Source organism: Elephas maximus, chromosome 12 (genome assembly GCF_024166365.1).
Source record: "Elephas maximus indicus isolate mEleMax1 chromosome 12, mEleMax1 primary haplotype, whole genome shotgun sequence".
NCBI lineage: Eukaryota > Metazoa > Chordata > Mammalia > Proboscidea > Elephantidae > Elephas > Elephas maximus.
Genome location: NC_064830.1, coordinates 26,278,041 through 26,303,470, shown reverse-complemented (window position 1 = coordinate 26,303,470; position 25,430 = coordinate 26,278,041). Strand labels below are relative to the sequence as shown.

The 25,430-nt window shown below is 46.0% G+C and overlaps 1 protein-coding gene across 13 annotated transcripts in view; it reads right to left on the bottom strand.

Moving 5' to 3' along the window:
* Positions 1-25,430, bottom strand: part of GREB1 (growth regulating estrogen receptor binding 1) — a 189,449-nt gene that overhangs the window by 50,184 nt on the left and 113,835 nt on the right. For 11 of the 13 annotated variants that reach the window (XR_007519543.1, XM_049902774.1, XM_049902771.1 and 8 more), the window contains exons 8-17: positions 19,553-19,666; positions 18,921-19,064; positions 15,841-16,026; positions 11,757-12,107; positions 6,576-6,704; positions 5,697-5,825; positions 4,845-5,042; positions 3,926-4,106; positions 2,312-2,507; positions 859-995 (exon numbers count right to left, since the gene is read on the bottom strand). Coding sequence is in view for 12 of the 13 variants with exons in the window: in XM_049902774.1 (XP_049758731.1) it covers positions 859-995; positions 2,312-2,507; positions 3,926-4,106; positions 4,845-5,042; positions 5,697-5,825; positions 6,576-6,704; positions 11,757-12,107; positions 15,841-16,026; positions 18,921-19,064; positions 19,553-19,666 (1,765 nt within the window). In the remaining variant the exon portion in view is untranslated. The remainder of the gene's footprint in view (positions 1-858; positions 996-2,311; positions 2,508-3,925; positions 4,107-4,844; positions 5,043-5,696; positions 5,826-6,575; positions 6,705-11,756; positions 12,108-15,840; positions 16,027-18,920; positions 19,065-19,552; positions 19,667-25,430) is intronic. The other 2 variants (XM_049902772.1, XM_049902778.1) reach the window with 2 other exon arrangements.

Sequence of the window (25,430 nt, the reverse complement as noted above, 5' to 3'; positions counted from 1 at the left end):
GCAGTGTTCCTTGGCACACAGCTTGAGGTACACGTTCTAATTTAATCCTCTGTCTACAAATGCGGTGCAGTTGCAGGTGGCAGAGCCCAGGTCATACCAACAATTAGTGGCAGAGTCACTCATTTTGTTTTGCATTAGACAGCCTTGACCTGGCTTTAAAATACCTGAACTGTGTGGACGTTAGCAATTCCTCAACCTCTCTGAGTCTCAGTTTCTTCATCTACAAAATGGTAGCATTACTATCTAGCTCACAGGTCTGTTTGAAGGGGGTTAAAAGGGTAAGCTCTGGAGTCAGACTGCCCCTGGGTTCATAACCAGTTCTGTCACTTTCCAGATGTGTGGCCTGAGAAGGTCACTAAGTCTCTCTATGCCTCAGTTTCTTCATTTGCAAAACAGGGATAATAGCAACTTAGAGTGGTTGTGAGGACTAAATAAGATAAGGACAGGAGGGTTCTTTGAACGATGTATGGCACAAAATAAGCACTCAACAGATGATACACAGAGGAAATAAAAAATGAAGCCAGCTGGTAATTTTTGCTTCCTTTAGACCTTTTGGTATCTTACCTCCTGTTTTCTTACCCTCCCTTGGTTCTCAAACACATAATTCCTCATTCCAGCGTATTTCTGTATTCTCATCTTTAAAATGTCCTGGAGCAACAGCATGATAAGGATATCGTGGACACAAACTGGTTCAAATGCAGGACAAGAAATACACCAGGGTCCCTTTAATGGAGGGACTGAGTCACCCAGGAAGGATGGGAGGTGAGCTTTCCTGGAGCTCACTGGCTGGCCGCACACACCTCAGCTTGTACTTTAAGCTAGTGAGCACCTTTAGTAACTTCAGAGAGAGAAGCGTACCTTTTTCCTAATGCGGTGACCATAGCCTCAAAAGAACTATCGTATCTGAGCAAGGGGAGGCTGTGTCCTGAAAGGGTGGATTCAATAAATTCTGACAGCCCAAAGTACTTCTGATTTTCATGATACAAGTCCACTCCCTGAAACAGATAAGAACATCAGTCACTCAAATGTTGCATTCACAAGGATAGTAGGAGGTTCGTATGCCAGGCATGCAGGCAACTTGTCTCAACGTCTCGGTCTAAATTGTGCTGACTACGCAGTGCGTTGTATGGCCCATACTTAACGATGGCACATCCGCACTAGTTGAGGGTTTTCCCAATGTCTGAAGACATTTGGTCCCAATGTCCTCACCAAGAAGAAACCCAGCCTCGTTTTTCTAAAAAAAAATACAATTTTCTTTGTTAAAATTGCTTCTTTCCACTCTGTCAAGCTGATTTTAGGAATAGCCAAATCAACCACCTTGCATTCAGTTGCTACTGAAATTAACAGGAAAAAATACATTTATCTAACCAGTTTTACTCATGATGACATAAATTCCTCCCAAACTTATGTCAGTGCTTCTCAAACTTTGGAACGTAGCAAAGTTGGGAGAGGTTGTTAAAAATACAAAGGCCTGGACTTCACCCCAAAGAGCATGATGGCAGTGGAGCCAGACAACCTTCGTCAAGTCCTGGCTGTACCACTTTCTAGCTCCAGGTAAGTGACTCTTTCCCTCCTCAGCCTCATTTTCCCGTTTGCAAAATAGAAATCACCCTAGCACCTGCCTCTTAGATGAGTTCCTATGCATAAAGCACTTAGAACAGAACCTGGCAGGGAGTAGGAGCTGCGTATATGACTGCTATTATTATCCCTATTGATTCGGAATCCACAGGATGGTGGCCAGCCATCAGTGTTTTTCAAAGCTCCTCAGATGACTCTAGGGCACTCCAAAAGTCCAGCATTTTATGTGTATTTAACTCTCAAATATCAAAATTGTTTTGGTCTCCTATTCTGGTAAGAAAATGGCACGATAAACTAAAATAAAACTCACCAGGCTTCGAGGATGTGTGTCTGATTTGAGGAAAAAGATATCGTACCACACTGCTTAAGAGTGTGGGCATAGGAAAAACGGGACCATTTCTAAGGCTTCTAGACAAACTTGGAGACATTCCATATGGAGCACAACCCTCAAGGACTCCGAGGGTCAGAGACCTTCGGTCACCAGAGAAAATACCAAACCAACTTCACTGCAACGTACTTCCTGAGATGGAGAGTCAACTGATACACTGCAGGAAGGTTTTCAGGGACATCTAGAAAGGTTGAAATCTAACGATGGATTGAATCTAAGATCCAAGGAGCTGGAATTCACCTGATCCCCAACTATACTAGTTAATCAAGATTTTTTCCTAAACAAAATTTCTCCAAATTCAAGGGTCCTTGCTAAATGACGACCCACCAGCCCGAGGGCACTCACATTGTTGTAGGAGGCGGGCCAGTGGATCTCGTTGTACGGGCTTATGAGGGTGTGTTGTGTCTGCAGAGCGTATGGGAAGGAAGTCACGTGAAGTGTCAGGATGTTGGGGGCCTCCTTCACCTCCCTGCAGTTGAGCAATCTGTCTACCCATCCCACGGATGTGTCACTTTGAGAGTAGAGATTATGAACAGCGCTACTAAGAAGGAAAAAGGGGAGAAGAAACAATAAGGGCAGTTCCTAATACCATTCTATAATTTTACAAGGATAAAGCAGTCGAATAAATTTATAACTAGCCCCACCTCGACTGTGCCAAAAAGTGAAGCTTATGGGTCTGCCCATAAGCAGAAAAAAAAAGACTGAATTTCAGGTCTCTGTCAAAGACCACCCTGATAGCCATCACTTGCTAAAAACTTGGCTGGGGTGTCAGTTATTACAGAAGATTGCTTCAAGATACACAATCCATCAACTCCTTCAGTGCAGTGATTCTGAGCCAGGAGTGTTCAATAAATAGGCTTTTCTCCTTTGGCCCAATCTGATTGTATACTTGGCTCCTTAAATTCTTTTCCCTAAAATCCTACTAATCTTGAAATGATCCAAAAAGGATATGAAGTGGCAAAGTCTATATGCTAAATTAAAAGCGTTGCGGTGAAGGAATGAGTATTCTGGACAAAGGGTCTAGAAGAAAGGCCTTGCTCAGCCTCTCTTTGTGGGATACTGGTCTCCACTTACGCTTCTGTAAATCTAAAGAATAGGACAAATTAGCGTTTAACCTTTTGGGGGCAGGCAACCACTCTGAAAAGCCTACCCCCAAGATGAATAGTCACAATATAGCTTTTATGTCATTTTAGGATGTTCGAATTCTTAAGCCCATGGACCCTAGATTATAAACCCCTTTTCTCAGTGATCTTTAAGGCCTGGCCAGCCCTAAACTTCTATGAATCTGTGATAAATCAAAGCCTTCCTTCCTGATCTGGCCCAGTGATCCTCCTCATCTGCCTCAGTGGCAGTGTCTAAACGTACACCCCACGGCCAGTCTCACGGAGGTGACCAATCCCAGTAAACTACCAGGAAATCCCACCAGACTTCTGGCTTGACATCACCTGAAATTAATCTAGATTTATATTCATTTTAATTAAGTAAAATTGCCCCTGAAGAAGGGCATGATAACAGAGTTGATGGCAGCCTCAATCAGGGAGGGGTCTGGGCTGAGCTATACACATCAGGATCCCCTTCCTGTACCAGCGCGGCTCCTTTGTTGCCAAAAGGGACACAGAAAAAAGCGCATCAGGTTGCGATTTGGGGGCCTTAGTTCTAGGCTGGGCCCTGTCACTAACACCTGCCCACCGCCACCATGCCCCATGACTTTGAGTGAGACCCTTCCTTTCTCTGGCCCCCAGTTTCCATAATGGTGAATTTCAGGGCTTTCATTAGATACTTCTAAGACAGCTTCCAGCTCTAAGATCTCGAAAGCATCCATGGCATCTGCTTACAAATACGAAACCCCGAACATCACTGATCTTTTTAAGACTGGACCCCACAGCCCCAAGCCTCATCCATATATACTATTTCAAAGAAGGAAAATGTCAACCTCATCATATACCAAGTAACTCTAACCTCACAAGATCCCAGTGGGCATGGTCGTGGATTAGGACAAAGAGGGTATGCGGATTCTGAAAGGAGTTTTGCAGAAAGGCCTTAAATTTTGTCTGAGCCTCCACATCTAGCTTCAAAACATACTGTTCTACTCTCTGCTTGGTCATGTGCTCCTTCTCCAAGCCAAGCTCCAGCAAAACCCCTGCAACAGAGTGAAAACACAGCAGTAACTTCAAACATTGTCACTTTCACTCCACAGACACTTGTATATTCACCCAACAGACACCTGATAAGCATCTCCTACATACCAGGTACTGTGCTAGGCCCCCGAGTTACAGAGCTGAATAAGACATGGACAAGTCTGGAGGCATATACAAACAATTATCATGTAACTCTATGCACGGGATACTGGGGCACAGAGCCAGGCCTGCTCCACAGCTCTGTTTTGTACACGATAGCCCACCACATAGGCACCAGCAAACTTGGCTTCGTGAAGCAGCTGATCCCAGGCCTGGTATGACTGAAGGGAAGGGAAAGGTCCCATCACCCAGTAAAATCGCCTCTCAGCCTGAATGCCACATGGTTTTACAGGATACCACTAGAGAGTTCATCTTTACAGTGAAGACACTGGCTCTGTGTATTTCATGTGTTTAAACACCAATCCCCTTGAAAGCATAGGGAAAATATAATAAGTTGAAGCCACGTATTAACACATAGTCAGATTGTTGACCAGAGTGTGACAAAGTAGAAATTCAAGTCAGGGTTCTACCTTTACAGATCATAAAATCTTGGGCATTAGTCTCTGAGCATCAGGTTCATGGTCTATAAAATGTAGATAGTAACGTTTAGCCTATAGACCTTAGAAACATAGAATAACGTGAAATCCAAACCTAAATTTTGATGGATCAAAGCTTCTCCACACACCTGAACGGCCACATACCTGAATGCCAGACGTGGAGCAAGGTCTGCTGGTAGGTCACTTCTGAGGGTGGGATACAAATCAGAAAGTCAACCTTCTCGAAGGATCCTAAATCCAGGTTTTGGGTACTGGAGTCAGCAATCGAGCACACATGGGAGAGGAGCTTCTGGGCCACTGCCAACTGGAAGGGCCGGACTCGGTGTGGGTCCAGATTGTAGCCTGGAACCAGAGTCCATGGTGCGAGGTAAGCCGAGAGTGCAGACGGCCTCTGGCCTGCATCTGCCAGGCTACACGTTCTACACGCGCAAAACTGGGCTGGGACTCCAACAGGGGCCCCCAACTAGTGACACATTCCAACGTGACAATGGGAAGGTTAAGACAGATTAACATTTACCAAGCACCTGCTAAGTGCTACGCGCTGTGGTCATCATTTTACATGTTTCTTCATTTAATAATGATGGTATGAAGAAAGCACTCTGTGAGCAGGAAGGCTGTGGCCTGCTCTGTCTGGAGGACACAAGGCCAGCCATCCAGAGGAGATGATGTAAGACTGGATACTGGGAGAAAGCTACAAGCACTCAGGAGACTATCACAGCTCTTTGGGGACTTAATATAAATAAAAAATTCCAACAATGCCAGAAATCAACATAGAGTAATATACTATTTCAGGAAAAGCGTACAAACATACATCTCAGGGTAGAATGAAATCACCATTAAAGACTAAAATTACCTGTTAGGTCTACTTTGATGCTAAGGAGATGCCCTACCTTTTCAATGAGCCTCTAGCATTGCTTCCTTGCAGCACCTAGAGATCCATGGAAGCTGCCCCACCCAGCCCAGATCTCTAGCACCCAGGCTCTTCTCATTACTCACTTGTGCACGCTGGTACCACGCTGACATCCAGGGATGCTGGTTTAGTGACAGAGGAGGCAGCAAGTGAGGAAGAAATATGGCCTTGATTTTCCTGATAAAATTTGTCCAGCAAAATGTCAATGTCGCCCTCTACCCAAAACAGAGAATAAGCAGAAATGTGTTTTGCATCTCAGTGACATTCGGCAAATGCCTATGGAAGATCTACTATGCGTTGGGCACTGTCCCGAGGCCTGGGTACCAGAGATAAGACAGATATGGTCCGTCCTGTCACAGAGTTCACAGTCTAGTAAGACACATATATTAACAAAGAAATTATACTGTGTCATGGTAACTGCAATGACAGAACAAAGAGTGAGAAGCTAGGGGACAGAGAAGAAGGGTTCCAAGCCCATCCTGGAGAAGGAAGGGGCAGTGAAGGTTTCTGGGAGGAAATGAGATGAGTCTTGAGGAGTGAGTAGTCAGGCAAAGCAAGAGGAACTCACAGCACAGAACACACGGGATGAGACATTCTCAGTGAGTAGATACAAGCAAATCAGAGGGGGAGGGAGGGAGCAGTGGCACAGGGCTACAGAGGTAAACAGAGTCAGGCACAAGGACCTCATGCACACACCAAGGCAGAAACTACAAGACCCCACTCCAGAAGAATCTGACAGTCGGAGTAGGAAGAGACTGCCAGTTAGAAACTACTCCTGACACACAAGAAAAAAGGTACACAGGGGCAAAGGGATAGAACAGAGGGACTACACTGAACATTCAGGTCAAGGTCAGCCTCAGCAGGTCCATGGGAAGATGGGGTCAGAGATGACCTCTCCCTTTTTGTCTTTGTTTATTTCTGCCTTAGGAATTTAGGAATCTGCACCTGCCGCACTACAAGCCTACCTGGACAGAGGGTGCTAAAAAAGGCCCCCAAGGAGTCCACTTTTCCTGTCACCAGCTCATAATTGACTTCTTTCTGGTACTCCGCTGGGGTGAGAAGGCTCTCAGAAAGAATCCGGGCTTGGTATTTTCCTGGAAAACAAACAAATTTCACTGGGCCCTTTCATTTAGAATTAACAGGTGGGATCCTCTCTAGGCCCAGAGCCTGGCATCACGCCTGGCAGATAACAGGCATTCAGGGAAGATTTGGTCAATGAATCAATGGCAGACACCATGCTGTCCTGGCTTACTCATTAGGACAATGATTGAGGGGCCTACCAGAGGCCAAGATCACCTAGGGAAAAGCCAGAGCACTGGCTCCAGAACCTCTCTCCCTCCTAATAGCTATGCAACCCAGGGTAAGTTACTTAGCCCTTCTAGACTGTTTCCTCACCTGGAATACATGGCTAACAGTAGTATCTACCTCACGGGACAGGACAGTGTGAGGATTAAACAAGACGACATTTATGAATGCTTAGTACAAAGCCTGACACAAAACAGGGGCTCCAGATGTACTGCTGAATGTACTACTCAAACCAAGGTAAAGAATGAATGAAAACACAGACCACGTTTAGGATCACAGAATACCTAAAGGCACTTGGGACGCTATACCATAACAATGTGTGTTTTTACGGTGCATTTTAAATAGATATAAAAATTCCAGGTTAAAAATATATAAACCCTGCATTGCCTTACTTTTAAACAGGTCAAAAAATGAGCTTTCTGACTGAGCAAAACTTCTCTAAAATTCACCAGCGGACCCATGAAGATCCATGAGTGCCTGGCAAAAGTGTTAAGAAAGGTGATTTAAAATCTTGGCTAACAGTCCTAAGTTGAGAAATTTGTTTTTAGCCATGGCTATTTAATCAAGGAAATGCTAGACCTGACTAAAGAGCTTTCTTGTTTTCTTTTTAACTAATGAGAGAAGCTGGGAATTAGGCATCCACATGGTTCTGTAGGATGAATCCGTGAGGTTGTTGTGTGGGATAAAGACACAATATGCACAAAGGATGGACCTGGCAGCAAACGCTGCTCAACACGAACGATCTCTTACAAGGAGCATGTCCTCAACTTCATGTCATCCACCTACAGCCCAGGGTGTTCCCTGGACTTTGTCATTATTGATAACTATACCCCCTTCCATAACCTCCACTTCAAGCACCCCACTCTCCAACCACCTCTGATACCCCAATTCTAAAAATTCTTCTACTCTTCTCAAGGTCATGAAATCCACTGGACATTTCACTGCCTTCATTCTCTTCCTGTCCTCACTTCCCTCCTTCCTTGGCGAAGATTCCATGTCCGTCAATGATCACTCCCTAGTATTCCTCCTCAATAGCTCTCAATGGCCAAACTCTGCTCTGAGCACACCTGGAGAACACAGCCACGCTGACTCATCAAACATAAACTAATCATCACTAACTCTGGTTTTTAGCTGCCATAGAGTTGGCTCCCAACTCATGGCGACCTCATGTGTTTACAGGGTAGAACTGCTCCACGGGGCTTTCTTGGCTGCAATCTTTACAGAAGTAGTTTGTCAGGCCTTTCTTCCACAGAGCTGCTAGCTGGTTTTGAACTACCAACCTTCAAGTTAGCAGCCGACCACAAACTGCTTGTGCCACCCACAATGCTCCAGTAATTCTTAGGGCTGCTTCACGACTGTTAAGACTTTTCTAGTCAATTTACCGTCTCACTTTCCTAGATAATTAGTTTAGACTCTCCTTGCTTTTCAAACTTCCAGCACCTTAATGCCCCTGTTGACTCCTTTGCTACTTATTTAACTCAGAGAAAAAGGAGCAGTCAAAACAGAACTTGTATCTTCTCCCACCAATCTACCAGCCTACCTGCATCTGGGCTCATCTACTTTACTTCTCTCCTGTTTGTGTGGGGGTCTGCCCTGTGTCTAAGGCCCGCACTCCCACCTGCCCACTCCTCCTAACTGCTGCCTCCTCTCTCTCCTGCGTCCTCTATTTCTCCCTTTCTATTGTATCATTCCCAGCATCAAACATGCTCTTCTATTTCTCCACTTAAACAAAAAACCCAATTCCGTTCCCCCTCCAATTACTGTCTCACCTCTCTATTTGCTTTGTAGCAAAATTCCTGGAAACAGTTGTCTCTATTCATTACCTTCACTCATTCTCTCTTGAACTCAATCCAGTTAAGCCTTCATCCCCAGCACCCCACTGATACCACTGTGTCAGTGTCACCAATGACTGTCCTGTTGACAGATCAAGGAGTCAATTCTCAGTCCTCATCTTATTTGATCTAACAGGAGCATCACAGCCATTGATCATTTCTTCATTCTTAAACCACATCCTCCCTTTGGCTTCCTAAACACCATTCTCTCATTCTCCTCCTGCCTCACTGGTCATCTCTCCTCGAGTCTCCTTTACTGCCTTCTCCTCTTCCTGAGGCTAAATGTTAAAATGACCAGGATTAGTCCGCGATCTCTTTCTCTAAACTTACTGGACAAGTCGTATCACCCATCTTTTGACTTTAAGAACCTCAGAAATGTTGATCACTCCTAAGTTCCTTAGACCCAACCTCTGCCCTGAACTTCAGATTTTTATAGCCAATTGCCTACTCACCATTGCCACTGGGATATGTCAAACTTGGGCCAAGAGAACTCTTGGTCCCATCATAAACGTGATTGCCACCACTTCCCTCTGCACGCAATTAAAAAATAAAAATAAACAACTGCTTCTCCTGCAGTTCTTCCCATCTCAATAGACGGTAACCACATTATTCCAGTTGCACAGGCCAAAATCCTCCTCTCTTTCTCCTACAATCTACATGCAACCTATCAGCAAATCTTAAAAGCTGTGACTTCAAAATATACCCAGAATCAGGCCAATTCTCTCCACTCTCGCTTACACCACCCTAAGCCAAGACACCACCAGGCCTTGGACTGATATAACAGCCTCCCATACCAGAATTCCCCAGTCAATTCTTCACAAGTCTTCACGCCAGCTGCGTAATCCTTCAAAAACAAAAGTCAGATTCTGTCCCTTCTCTGCTCAAAGCCCTCCAACTGCTTCCTGACTCACTAGGGAAAAATCCATAGCTCTGACATGGCCTCCAAGACCCTACACAGCCCTGTCATCTGCTCTGGCCCTCCTGCTGTTCCTTCAGCATGTCCAGCACAACATGCTCCCACACAGTCTTGGAAAGCCCTGCCATTGTCCCAATACCTGCATGGAGTGCTTACTCATTTCCCTCAGGTTCCTGTTCTAACATCACCTCATTAGAGAGGTGTCTCCTGACTGCCTTATAAGATAGTATCCCCTAACTTGAATTTGCTGAGCAAATAATCCAAGAAGCTGGACTATATGAAGAAGATCGGAGCATCAGGATTGGAGGAAGACTCATTAACAACCTGTGATACGCAGATGATACAACCTTGCTTGCTGAAAGTGAAGAGGACTTAAGTACTTACTGATGAAGATCAAAGACCACAGCCTTCAGTATGGAAGAAAATAAAAATCCTCACAACTGGACCAATAAGCAGTATCATGATAAACAGAGAAAAGATGGAAGCTGTAAAGGATTTCATTTTACCTGGATCCACAATCAACGCCCATGGAAGCAACAGTCAAGAAATCAGATGACGTATTGCACTGGGCAAATCTGCTGCGAAAGACCTTGCTTTCAAGTGTTAAAAAACAAAGATGTTGCTTTGAGGACTAAGGTGCATCTGACCCAACCATGGTATTTTCAACTGCCTCATACACATGTGAAAGCTGGACAATGAATACGGAAGACTGAAGAACTGACACCTCTGTATTATGGTGTTGGTGAAGAATACTGAATATACCATGGACTGCCAGAAGAACGAACAAATCTGTCTTGGAAGAAGTACAACCAGAATGCTCCTTGGAAGTGAGCATGGCGAGACTTCCTTTCACATACTTTGGACACGTTATCAAGAGGGACCAGTCCCTGGAGAGGGACACCATGCTTGGTAAAGTAGAGAGTCACTGAAAAAGAGGAAGACCCACAACGAGACGGACTGACACAGTGGCTGCAATGGGCTTGAGTGTAACAACAACTGTGACGATAGTGGAGGGCTAGGCAGTGTTTCGTTCTGTTGTGCATAGGGTCACTATGAGTAGGAACCGACTGGCTGGCACCTAACAACAACGACTCTTAATTCTCTGTCCCTTTGCCCTGAGCTATGCTTTGTCATAGCACCTGCCACTGACATGTCAAATGCTTCTTTGTTTGTTGTCTGCCTCCCCCACTAGAATAGATGTACCAGGAAAGCAGGGACTTAGTTGTGTTCACTCCTGTATCCCCAGCACCTAGAACATGGGCACTAGGTAGTAGGGCTTCAGTAAGTATTTTTATAATTAATTAGTTATCTCATTAACCCACACAACACAATACCCAAAACCCAGTGCCGTCGGGTCAATTCTAACTCATAGCAACCCTATAGCACAGAGTAGAACTGCCCCATAGAGTTTCCAAGGAGTGCCTGGCAGATTCGAACTGCCGACCTTTTGGTTAGCAGCCGTAGCACTTAACCACTACGCCACCACGGTTTCTACAACACAATAAGGTATTATTTTTATCTTCATTTTATAGTTGAACCAACCGAGGGTCAGAGTCAATATGGCCAGATGCATGGTGAAACCAAGTTTTAAACCAAGTCTGTCAGACTCCAGAGTTCCTGGGTGGCGTAAACGGTTAACAAACTCAGCTCATAATCAAAAGGTTGGAGGTTCGAGTCCATCCAGAGGAGCGTCGGAAGATATCCACTTCCAAAGAATCAGCCACTGACAATCTTATGGAACGCAGTTCTACTCTCGCACAAATGGGGTCACTGTGAGTCAGAATCAACTCGGTAGCAACCAGTTTGATTTTATTTTGGATTTAGACTTTGAATTTGACCCAAGTCTTCCTGAGGGAAGAAATGTGAACTGCTAAACTTGCCATTTTAAAATAGGAACAAATCGTTAATTAAGCATACTATGGAGGACATAAACAGCTTGTGTGAAGGGCCCAAGGCTCCTTTCTGAAGAGGTCTGTCGCTACTGCAAACCTCAGGCCAGCAGAAGTGAAAGGTGAGAGAACTGCAAAGGAGAGAGATTCAGAAACAAATATAGCTGGGTTTCCACAGGCCAAGAGGAACTGGCCAGGACTCACCAGTTACCGCGATGCAGGAGTCGATAGTGGAGTTCCGGCAGGCGCAGATTATCACCACGTAGTTGGTCTTGGAGAGCTTGCCCTCGACAAGCAGTCGGAACATCTCAGAGAGGCCCTCGGCCAGAGAGTAGGTGCACTCGATGATGTGCACGCTGTCGTTGCAGGAGCTGGCAGCCAGACCGGCCAGCCAGGGAAGCTGCGCCGAGGTGACGGGCGCCACAGTACTAGGCGCTGGCGGGAAGGGCTGCGGAGGCGCCTGCTGGTACTGTCGGATCTCCGTCAGGTGGGACTCGCGCCAGGAGCGCGTGAAGATCTGCTCCAGGTCCTCCATCAGGGGCACCTGGTCTGCCGCTGGCAAGGACAATGTGGACAGAAAACGCCTCGGCACCTGCTCTACCTGTCTGGCGCAGGTGGCTCTATACACACATGACGGGGCATTTCTGGGGGAATGCATGTAAGTTAATTTGAAAATAACACAGTCTAAATGATAAATGTTGAATAGTATCACAGGAGTGGTACGCATGGAGCCGCCACAACTCAGAACCGACTCCACAGGCAACTAACAACGGACAGCTGAAAAACACAGGAGCATGTAAAAGCTGCCATAACCTCACCGTCCTGACAGGACCACAACTATTTTTGTGTATGTCTCCGTCTTGGTTTTCACATGCCGGTTTTAAATAGCTGTAGTGATTGTGTCCACACAACTTTGGGTCTTGTCTTTTTCCTTACCATTATACCATTATCACGTTTTCATGCTATTTATTTACAGTCTTCCTAAACATCACTGTTAATAGGTACTCAAACCCACGATGGGTTTGAGTACGTATTAACAGTGATGTTTAGGAAGACTGTAAATAGCATGAAAACGTGAATCCCATTATATGAAGGTACTATAATTTACTTAGTAATTTCTCTATTATTGATCCTTTTGTTGCTTCCAAATAGTCACCTTTATAAACATTCTGCGATACACATCTTTATGTGCAGAACATTACTCCCACTTCGTTACTTCAAAAGCGGGCTTACAGAACCAATTAACACCTATTATCGGATTCCACGTGGCCTAAATGGATGGATTTGCCACAACGTTAATGATGCAAGACACTACTGGTTTTACTGCACCCGCAAAAGCACTGGATACTAGATACTACCATTTGGGTTATTGTCATTAATTTAATTGATAAAAACATTCCTTGATTGATCTGCTTATTTATATTTCTTTGATGACTAAAGTTAGAATGAATATTTTCCAACATTTGTTTCCTACGAGTACTTTCTGTTTTATGAATTGTCTGGCTTATACATATAAATTGTATGTTTGGGTGAGCTAGAGAAAAGAGCACTAGGCTTTGGTTTAGGTGACATGTTCCGATCCGGCTCAGCCCAGCACTATCTGTATAACCCTGAGCTTCCTGATCTGTAAAATAGGGATAATACCGCCTACCCGAGGCCCTGGTGGCGCAGTGGTTTAGAGCTCTGCTGCTAACCAAAAGGTCAGCAGTTTGAATCCACCAGCTGCTCCTCGGAAACCCTATGAAGCCGTTCTTCTCTGTCCTATAGGGAGGCTATCGGTTGGAATCGATTTGATGGCAATGGGTTTGGTTTTGGTTTACCACCTACTCACTGGTTTGTGACAATTTGATTTGACTGTTATATCTCCCGTAACTGAAAATGTTCCCTTTCCAGAATCACTACCACCCAGCAAATCTTCTCAAGAGAGTTGTCTACACTCACCACACTCACTGCCTCACTTCCTAGTCTCTGTAACCCACTCCAACAAGGCATTTGTCCCCATCCTTCCCTTAAATCCTCACCAAGGTCACCAATCACTTCCATATGATCAAGTCCAATGGTCAATGACCACTCTTCACCCCAATCCACCTCTCAGACACACTGACATAGTGACCTATTCCCTCTCCTTGAAACACTTTTTCTGATCTGCTTCTCTGCCAATGTCTATCCATTCATTTAACATATACTTACTGAATGTCTACTTCATGCTGCAGACAAAGAGAAATGAACAAGATAGATATAATGTTCTGTTCTCATGGAGCTTACATGCTAACTGGGGAGACACACTGAGAGTAAACAAACACACATCATTTCAGTGAATGGTAGTGCTCTAAATGACAAGATGACAGGTTAACAGGATAGAATGCTGAAGGAGGCTGATGGGGAGTGCTGTCTTAGTTACAACAATGAAAAGGCCTCCAAAGGAGGTGACATGTGAACTGCAACTCAAACGGCATGAGGGAACAAATCTGCTCCGGGTAGACAGAGTGGCTAGAGCAGAAGGAGCAGAGGCAGGAAGTGGCAGGGTTAAAAGGTCACAGCTGGAGGCAGGGCTGGATCACTTGGGGCCTTGAGTGAGTTTGGACTGTACACGTGATGGGAAACTCCTGGAGGACTCTGAGCGTTTTTAACAGATGTGGAGACTAAGGGGCAAGCGTACTGCCCTGGATGAGGCTGGCAGGGGTGTAGAAGGCAACGGAGATTCAACTGGGGAGACGTTTTGGAAGTAGAGCCAGCAGGACTTACTGATGGATTGGATGTGATGGTGAGAAAGAGAAAAACAGCAGAGCCAGAGAGTGACAGAGGGAGAAAGGGAGAGAGCACGACAAGAGAGCAACAGAGAGAGAGGAATAAAGAATGAACAGTGGGGTGGGCATCAACGATGTTTCCTAGGTTCCTGTCTGTCCTAAGCAGCAACTCTCTGGCCTCCTTCCTGTCTCACTGGCTGCTCTGTCGCAGTTTGCTCCTTAGGTTCCTCCCCCTCTCATGATCTCTAAATATTGGAGTGTTCCCAAGGCTCAGGCCTTGCCATTTTTATCCATCCATAGTCACTCCCCAGATGATTTCACCTGGTCTCACAGCTTTAGTATGTATCATCGCTAAGCTGTTTCCCAAATAGCCTCAACCTCTTCTCTGGCCTTAAGACCTGCCTATCCAAACCCTCAAGACACCCCATGTGGCTGCCTGATGGGCATCTCAAACTTGAAACTGCCAAGACAGAACTCTTGTTCATCCTTCAATTCTATCCTTCACCTCAATCTGTCCCTCGCCTCCCTCAAACAAACATTCTACCATCCTCACCTTCAAAATATACTCCGGGTCTCTCTCCTGCAAACCTAAGTGGCCAAGCCGCCATGGCCTCTCACCGGACAACTTCAACAGCCTTGCTCCCACTACTGCCGTGGAGCCTCATTCCACGCTGCAGCCAATGTGGTCTCTTCAAAGGGGAAGTCAGATCCCATCAGGCCCCTGCTTAAAAATATTCCAGTAGCTTCTCAATGTGTCTAAAATCCAATCAAATTCTTTACCACAGCCTAAGGCCCTGCCCTCTCTCTGACCACACCTCCTCTCACTCTTGCCCTTTCTCATTCTGCTGTAGCCGAAGGGATCCTGGGACACTCCATGCTCCTTCTGCCTCACAGCCTTCCCCTCCTTTCTCACGTTCCACAGAGCTTCACGAGGCTGGCTCCTTCTCATCACTCAGGTTTCTGGTCAAATGTCACTTCCTCATAGAGGGCTATCTTGGTTACCCTCAATCAACCACGTATACACACACAAACACATACACCCTACCCTCTCCCCGCTTTATTTTCTATTTGTGTATTCTCTCTCACTCTCCTTGAGGGAAAGAGTCCTCGTCTGCTTTATTCCTTGCTATAGTCTTGGTGTCCATAACAGCAGGTAAGCTAATTTTTTAATTACTCTCTATAGATTTTGACCTATTTTAATCCGTTTTCCAGCCTCTCAGGGTGGTGACCACTGCAGTAACTTCATACCAAAAACTAAACCTGTTGTCATCGAGTTGATTCTGACTCATAGCGACCCTATAGGACAGAGGTGAACTGCCCCATAGAGTTTCCAAGGAGCAGCTGGTGGATTCAAACTTCTGACCTTTCGGTTAACAGCCAAGCTCTTGGGTAAGCTGGAGGAAAGCATATCCAGTCATAATTTCTTTGTATTTCATCTGCAACAGTCCAAGTTGGTGTTCAAAAGCACTCTGATGGTCAGTATTTCTCACCTTTAGTGATTATTCTACCAGGGGTTCCTGGTAAACAGAACACAGACTTACCAAGCTGGACAAGATAGTAGACGGTTAGTAAGAGCTGCATCTCTTCAGAGATAGGCTGTATTGTGGAAGCCCCATACTGCTCATACGCTCGAGAGATGGACTGGGAATTCTGGTAGCATGTATACAGGAGAGGGCTTACAACAATGTCATTCAGGTTCCCACAGAGGTAAGGGAAGTTCCCATGGCCTACGGAGGAAGAAGCAGCACCATCTCCTTGGCAACTGGCCTTGTGCACAGCCTTACAGCCCACACACATATGGACTCCCTGCATGCTGGCAGCTAAAGCAGACAGGTGAGTTGCAATGGGGGTGACTCAAGTGCCCTTTTCCCGGAAATCACTGACCCAGCACACCTGCTCTGTCCTCCTGTTCCCTGGACTGACAGAGTCCTAACTGTCTACAACTGAGAGGAGTTTTAGCATTTGCTTGTTCACTTAGTCCAATCCCCTTATTCTGAAGGTGAGGAAGCTTAAGCCCAGAGAGAAGTGACTTGCCAAAGCCAAAGAGCCACTGCCAATTTTACTCCTTTGGTGCTAATAACAGAACACACTGCCTCGTGCGCACAACATCTGATCTGTGCCCTGTATTGTTTGCCAGAGTTTGCCTCCTTGACTCTAAGCAGGTAGGGACTATGTTTTATTCTGCCTTGCAGCCTCCCAAGATTCTGGCAATCTGAGCTAGGAAAATCAATCATGGACTAGAAGACTTAGAATACTGACAGAACCCACCAAACTAATTAGTTAAAAGATGAACTCTGATGACAACTCTCGAAAATGAAAGAGCCCAGGTTCAGGTTGAAATATCTTCTCTATCACTCAAAAGCTTGTAACCTTAAACATGAAGTTTAACTTCTCTAAGCCCCAGTCTCCGCAATGGGCACGAGGATATCAAATCTTCATGGGTTGCTGAGATAATCCAATGTATCACATGTACATGTAGTATCTCACAAACTTCTGAGAAGGTGCTCAACTTATCCATGACCTATATTTTTACTGAAGACCTGCTATGTGCAGGCATCATGGTAGGCTTTGGGGGTAAATCTGGGGCTAAAACACAGTTCATGTCCTCAAGGAAAGTGCTTCTCACACTTGAACATGCTCAGGACCCCCCCGCCCCCCACCCAGGCTTGCTAAAACACAGGTGGCTGGACCCCACCCCAGAGCTTCTGATGCAGATTTGGGGTCCAATTCTGATTCTAGGATGGGACTTGGGAATTCACAACTCTCAGAAGATTCCAAGTGTGCTGGTTTTGCTGGTCCAGAGACCACAATCTGGGTATCACTGCTCACGAACATTACGGTTTAAAAGGGATAACATAAAAGAAGGATATAATGTTTGTCATAAAAGAGACACAGAGAAGCTGCAGTGGGACTTGGGTGAAAGAGAAACAGAGTGATACATGGAGGAGGCATCTGGTTGGGTCCTGAGTCATGGGTGGGGTTTGAGCACATGGAAGTGGGGGGACAGGGGTCAGGGCAGCAAGCGCTTTAGAGAGAGGGGTGTATAGCTTAAACAGACAGTGGCAGGAAGCCCAGGGCACTTGAGGGACAAAGAGGATAATCTGTATTGTGAGGTTGTTCAGTGTCTGACTCAGGTCTGCTGGGCTTCCACCCAATGTCTGAGGCTCCTGGTGCAGAGAAGGTGCAGGTGAAGACCCCGCACACACTCCATGCTCTGTGTCCTGTCCTGTCCTGTTTTCTCAGATCTGTGTTCTCAGGGCTGACCAGAGACACATAATGGCCATGCAATTAATGTGCGCAGCACAAATGAATGCTGACCTTCATTTTAGCCTGTAGGATCTAGCAGGATCCCCTAGTCATTGGCCCTGTCTTGTGCCGAGTTTAAAACCCACACTTGACCCTACTTCCTGAATACTGTCCTTTTTTTTTTTTTTTAGAAAAAAAAAAAAAAAAAGCCCTTTTCCTCCCACCCTTCCTTCTCTGTTACTACAGGCATAATACCATATGCAAGTATTAACATAAAGAGGGATCTGTATGTATGATGTGGCGGGGAGGAGGTGTGTGGCTGTATGCCAGCACACTGTACTGGTGAGTACCATCATCAAGTAAGTCCTGCCAAATCTTCACACAGTTTTCCATGTCAAGGCATCCAACTTCATTAAAAAGGGTTTCTCTGAGTCAAAATCTACCTCCATGTAAGGTATTTTAGCTCACTGACACAAACAGGTCAAATCTTGTTATGGATTGTACTGTGTCTCCCCAAAATATGTGTTAAATTCCCGGCCCTGTACCGGTGATTGTGGTCCTGTTTGGAAATAGGGTTTTCTTTTGTTATATTAATGACATCATACCAGTGTAGGGTAAATTCTCAACCTAATCCCTTCTGAATTATAAATAGACCTGAATAGTCATGGAGACACACACTGCAGGAAGGCAGAAGACACACGAGGACCCACCTACAAGCAAAATGCCAAAGGTTGCTGGCAGCCACCAAAAACTAGGAGAGAGGCTCACAGAAGGAACTGACACAGCCAAGTCCCTCCTTTGGACTTTTAGTTTCCAGAACTGTGAAAAAAAATAAACTTCCGTTCTTTTAAGCCACCCACTTGTGGTATTTCTGTTAGGGCAGCACTAAGTAACTAAGACAAATCTCATACTATTTTATGAGATTCTACAGTGCTGACCATGGCTATCTTTGCCCAATCTGAGTCAGATTTCATAGTCAGAAAATACCAGTGACGTAGGGTAACAACAGGGCAGCCCAGCAGACCAGAGGCTCCTTGAAGTAAAGGACTGTGATTTATCCATCTCCATGTTCCCGGTGCTTAACACCATGCCTGCTACCATGGTAGGGGCCCAGTGAAACTGAGTGAAAAATGAGAGTAAATGAACAAGCAAATGAAGATATGGGAATGAATAGTTTCACTTCAGGTTGTTGTGGAAAACTGTTTAACAAGCCCTAGAATTCTGGGCATTTGATCAGATGCTAAACTGGAGATTTGTCCTGCTCACTTCTTTCACTGCCCTGCAAAGAGTTTTTCTCAGAACAAGGTCTCATTTTTTACTGTTTCTCGTGGATTCTTTCAGGCTCTCCTTTAATCCACTCAACTGCTGTACTTGCCTTTAAATATCACCGGCTTGGCCTTGCATATTTTCAGCAAGTTGTCAGGAACAGACACTGGCTCTCCGGAGGCCACAATGGGAAAGGTGGCTGAAGCTGGACCCACCAAGCCAGCCTGGGGCATGCAGGACATGCCTGCAGTTTCTAGAAACACGCCAAGATTGTTAGTAAAATATATCAGACAAGGCATCTATCTTTAGTAGACTTAACGTCAGGCCAGCTATCGTACCTGCTAACATCCTGACCCATGTTCTGCTCATGGGAGCACCAAAGTCTTGGAATCAGACCCTGAAGGTCAAAGGAGCCATTAAGCTCACTGAGTTTAACCTTCCCGACCAAATGAGTTAGACTCCTTCTCGTCAATATCCCTGTCAAGTGACAAGGAAACCCCTTTTTAAATTCCTCTACGATCAGGGAACTCACTACTACACATGGGGTCTGAGGCCATGTTAAGCAACTCTAATATATGATAGAGAGATCCTTTTGTTATACCAAAGTCTGTCCCCCTAGAAACTCCCTCGCCGCGCGCGCACACACACACACACACACACACACACACTACCACCACCTTATCAGCACCACCACCACTAGCCCCTAAGTCATGGATTTCTTGCAAGGCTTCAGTCACTTACCATACTTAGCTCTGTTCCCACCACCCTGGGGGTAGCCACCATCTGTAGCTGACGGAGATTCTGGGGACCACCCTTTGTGTCGTTTTTTGGGGGGCCCGGAGTTTGGTAAGATACCTAGACAACATTTAAAGCATGGATTAGGCTGTCAGTAGGAAAGCTTATATAAAACCTTCTCCTGATTTGGAGAACACTTATTTGGTATAAAAGTATCACAGCTTTACAATGGACCTTGAGTGAAGTATCTAAGCATAGAGAAATAACCTGTCAATTTTCAAAAATATTTCATCCCAAACTGTCCATGTGCCCAAGCTGTATCTCTCTGAGCCTTAGCTGCTTCATCTTTAAAGTAGGATAATAAAACTTACTCTGAAAGGTGGTTCAATCAGAACTAAAGAAAATATATATGAAGCGTGCAGCACCCAGCAAAAGACTGGGCCCAATAAACGGTAGCTACCATTACCCACAGCATCATCATCACCGTTGTTATCTATAAATCCCAGTGTATTTTCTAAGAGTTGGAACAGAGAAATCTATCTCTGTAGACAAGCTGCAGCCCCATTCACTGCAAGCACCACCACAGTTCCACCACTTGAGGGCAGTACTGATCCACCTGTGCTCCCCACCCCACTCTATCCTTGAAAGCTAATTTCAGACTTAAAAATCAAGGAGAACAGAAGCTGGTACCCACTGCTGTTAATGAGTCATCCCTGCCCACTCTAGACAACAGTATGCTCACGACTTCAGCTATGTTCGTGGTTTATTCAAAATATTAAGAATTTGGTTAGCATACGTTTTTTTGACCAATTTGACACAAAATTTCCCCTACGTTTAGAGCTGCGGGTCTCAACCCTGGCTGCACATTTAACTGGCTTGGGAAACTTTGAAAAATATATCTGTCTGGACCCCAGTCCATCCCTACTAAATCAGATTTCCAGCAGCTGGTGAGGCCCAGGCATCCCAATGGTCTCAATGCTCCTCTGGTGATTTTAACGTAAACCAAGATTGAGACCCACTGGTTAGAGCTACATTATCCTTAACTTTGGTCTGAGGAGTCCCATCAGAGCCACTAAACCCAAAAACGAAAAATCAAACCAGTGGACGCACAGTCGATTACAACTCATGGTGACCCCACCTGTGTCAGAGTACAACTGTGCTCCACAGGGTTTCCAACGGCTGATTTTTCAGAAGATGGCCAGGCCTTTCTTCTGAGGTGTCGCTGGGTGAATTCAAACCTCCAGCCTTTCAGTTAGCGGCCAAAAGCATGAACCGTTTGCACCGTTCCTTATCAGAACCACCAGGGATATGTTAAAACTGTCCATTCCTGGGTGCTGCCTGAGACCTACAGAATCAGATCTCTGGAAATGAGTGTCAGAAAACTTCACTACTAACAAGCACCCCCAGTGATTCTCAAGCACACTGCAGTTTGAGAATTATAGCTTTGGTCTCAAAAGTAAGCCCATATGGGGACCATGGTCTCAGGGAACATCTAGCTCAACTGGCATAACATAGTTCATAAAGAAAATGTTCCACATTCGACTTTGGTGAGTAGCATCTGGGTTCTTAAAAGTCTGTGAGTGGCCATCTACGGTACTCCACTGGTCTCACCCCTTCGGGAGCAAGGGGGAATGAAGAAAACTGAACATGCAAGGGGAAGATTAGTCCAAAGGACTAATGGACCACAACTACCACGGCCTCCACCAGAGTGAGTCTGGTACAATTAGATGGTGCCTGGCTACCAACATGAACTGCTCTGACAGGGATCACAATACAGGGTCCTGGACAGAGCTGGAGAAAAATGTAGAATAATATTCTAACTCAAAAAGAAAGACCAGACTTGCTGGCCTGACAGAGACTGGCGAAACCGAGAGAATATGGCCCCCAGACACCCTTTCAGCTCAGTAATGAGGTCCACCCTTCAACCAGACTGGACAGGCCCATAAAACAAAACTAAAGAGGCACACTAACCCAGGGCAAGGACTAGAAGGCAGGAGGGACAGGAAAGCTGGTAATAGGGAACCAAGGTTGAGAAGGGAGAGTGTTGAGATGCCATGGGGTTGTTAACCAATGTCATAAAACAATATGCATGCTGTTTAATGAGAAACTAGTTTGTTCTGTAACCCTTCACCTAAACTATAATAATTAAAAAAAAAAAGTAAGCCCAAACTATGTTCACCTCTTCCTTAGACTGAATGAAAATGAATAAAATGGATAAAAAGTTAAATACATAAATTGACTTTATTGTCTACAAAGTGCTTTCAAACAGCAGCTCCTTTGACCCTCATAGCCACCTTTGAGCTGGCTGCTGTCATCATTATTTCATCTTAGACCAGGTCTTTGACTCTCTAAAACTTCTGTCCTCAAGGGCCAAAAGAAGAGCTTCCACAGAGACTAAGATAGCAGCTCCCTGGTAGCTGAACTACCAAAGGGGGTAGGTAGCGAATTGTACCTTTTTTTTTTTTTTACTAAGAATAGAAGAGTTACAGATATTTTCTCACCCTGGGAAGCTAACCCCACATGCCTCCAAGAGGACTCTGAGCCCAGGAGCCCTTCCCAAAACGCTATCAGCTGAAGCTGCTCCTGAGGTACCAACGTGGACCAACTCCTCCTAGCAGTAGCTCTTAGTGGCGAAGGTACTACATAACGTTTTGGATGAGACAATTTATTATGTGGCCCACTCAATGCAGGACATTTACCATCTGTCTAATGCCAGTCGACTCCCTGTCTGAGACAACAGAAAAAGGACCCTACACATTTCCTCCCCCACAGGGCCCAGCGCTTCTCCATGGAGGACGACTGAGCATCAGCCCTCAAGCCTCAATCAAACGCTCCTTGTGGCTTTAGACAGGGCTTCATTCCGGTTCAAACCCCTGTGAAGAATTTGCATTTCTACCCTAGATGTGCTGACTCAGATCTACATTTTAACAAGACCCCCAGGTGATTTCTATGTGTAATAAATTTTGAGAACCACTGCTCTACTAGTAAGGAGCCCTGGTGGTGCAGTGGTTAAGAGCTTGGCTGCTAACCGAAAGGTCGGCGGTTCTAATCTACCGACTGCTCCTTGGAAACCCTGTGGGGCAGTTCTCAGTTCTACTCTGTACTATAGGTTTGCTATGAGTCGGAATGGACTCGAGGGCAATGATTTTAGTTTTACGGACTCGAGGGCAATGATTTTAGTTTTGTTTGGCTCTACTAGTAGGGAGCCCCGGTGGTGCAGTGGTCAAAGCACTCAGCTGCTAACCAAAAGGTCAGCGGTTCACTCCATTAGAGAAAGATGTGGCAGTCTGCTTCCATAACAACCTTGAAAACCCTATGGAGCCATTGTACTCTGCCCTACAGGGTCGCTAGGAGTCGGAATTGACTCCACAGCAATGGGTTTGGTTTTCTGGTTTTACTAGCAGTTCTCAGAACTGGTCCCTAACCAGCAGCATTAGCATCGCCTGGGAACTTGTTAGAAATGCAAATTCTCAGCAGGGAGTCTAACAGGAACAAACTGGTTCAAAGCCCTGGTTTTAGAAGCAGTGTTTTAAAAATTGATTTTGAGCTCTCCTGCAGCAGAAGAGAAGGCAAAGGAACTCCAAAGCTTCAGCTGTGCTTTCAAACAATACAATGTGACTCAGTTTAGCCATCATCCACGGAGCCCCTCTGTGCCAGCTCCACGCCAGCCAGGTGCTGGAGGTCAAGCAACAAGCATGACAGCCCTGCATTCCGGACCCTCATAGCCCAGGGAGTCAGCAGCCCACACAAACACAAGCAACCATGCAACTATAATGCCTAAGTGTCCAGAGACAGGAGCAGACTTGGTGGAGGAGGTGATGCCTGAGCTAAGCTCTGAAAAAAAAGCTCTGAAGGGCGGGTTTAACAGGCGGGTGGGGAGGGCAAGTCAAGCACATGGAAACGTATGGGCAGGGCACAGAGACATGAGGATGAGGGGCATAATGGGAGGAAGGGGGGCACTGAATTGCCGGATGCAGCTGTGGCACAGTGACATGAGCAGAAATAACATGGAATGGGGCTCAACCAGGAGGTGGGGCTAGACTGCAGATGGGCTTGAGGGCCATGCGAGGAAGTTTAGGAGATGGGTGGTTCAGAGGCATAATTCTTGCCTCCCATGCAGGTGGCCAGAGTTCGATTCCTGGCTAGCGCACCTCAAGTGCGGCCCCCACTCATCTGTCAGTGGAGTCTTGCGGGTTGCTATCATGCTGAACAGGTTTTAGCGGAGCTTCCAGACTAAGATGGACTAGGAAGAAAAGCCTGGTGATCTACTTCCAAAAAGTAGCCAATGAAAACCCTATGGATCACAGTGGTCTCATGTGCAACCGATCACGAGGATGGTGCAGGACCGGGCATTTCTTTCCACTGTGCATGGGGTTGCTATGAGTCGGCAGCGGACTCAAAGGCAGCTAACAACAACATATTTCCCACACCCTTCCATGCAGCAGAGCAAGGAAAGTTCATGCAGTTAACCACAGAAGGGGGATCCCCAGCCTGCCTTTCCAGAGCCAACTGCTCCAGTGTCCCAGCTGAGAAACGCCCACATTTCCCTGATGTTGGGGTGAAGGATGGACATCCACAGGTCACAGTTCAGAGGAGGCATGTCCACCACAGGCCTCTCACCCCCATCCCCAGAGGTCCAGCTCCTCAGCCACATGGCTCCCCCTAAATTCAGGACCTAGGGGAGAAGAAACCATCACAGGAAGAAAAGTGGGAGCCTGCCTGTGGTTCCTTGTACTTTGGGAGTGACAAAGGTTTGATTTCCAATTCCAGAGTAGATACACTGGTTGGGACTGGAAAGCTTTAGATTCAATTCAGAAAACATATTTGGTCCTTCAACTAAGAGTTGGAAAATTCAAGATTTTTACCAGGAAGTCCTCCAACAGCACAAGGAAGCAGGGAAGACTGGATCCTAGGCTTGACTCTGCCTCTCTGGGATTCAGTTTTCTCCTCTGTAAAACCGAGTACTGACTAGATGCTTTTTAAGGGCTCCTCCAGGAGCCCTGGTGGCACAGTAGTTAAGAGCTTGGCTCCTAAGCAGTAGGTCGGCAGTTTGAATTCACCAGTCACTCCTTGGAAACCCTATGCAGCAGTTCTACCCTGTCCCATAGGGTCACAATGAGTTGGAATCAACTTGATGCCAACAGGTTTGATTTGGTTTCCAGTGTGAATAGTCTTTGATCTTAAAATTCAGTTTAGCCATATGGATAAAGGAGGACAGAGAGAAATTCCCCAACTTCAAAGTCACAGCTCAGTTATCAGCTCCTCCAGGATGCCTTCCCCAAGCCGACCAGCCCTCAATGATGATGATGCTGATGACATCAGTGGGTACCGTTTAGTGAGCTACCAATTACATGCCCATTGTATACAGTATCTCTCATTTGATCCTCTTAACAACCCTAGGAGTGGAATTCTTACCTCTTGATAAGAAAACATTTAGCCAAAAGACTTGTCCAAGATCCCAAAGAGACGGAGTTGGGTTTTTAATTCATGAGTATCTGATCCTGAATCCTGTGTCCTTCCTGCAACACCATGCTGCTGCCTATTTCTCCAGAGCTCTACAGCCCTCCTAATGCATGGCCCACGGTGGGACAGTTCACTAGCCCTCCTGGATAAGCACTCCCACTGCTTCCTGGCACACATGATGCCTCCCAAGTGCAGCTCCACCCCTCAATGCCAGAAGCCCTGGTCTCCCACCCAGCAGCAGCATAGGCCTGGGCACAGACCCACATACTCTGGAGGCACCTGCTGACCTGGCCGGACTCTCATCCCAAGTAACACCAGGAAGCCAAGCAGCCGCCACCTGCAGGCTCCCAGTGCTTCCTCCAATGCCTTGGCCCAGGGAAGCACAGGACCCACCCTGCATGGCCCACCAGGGCAGACAAGT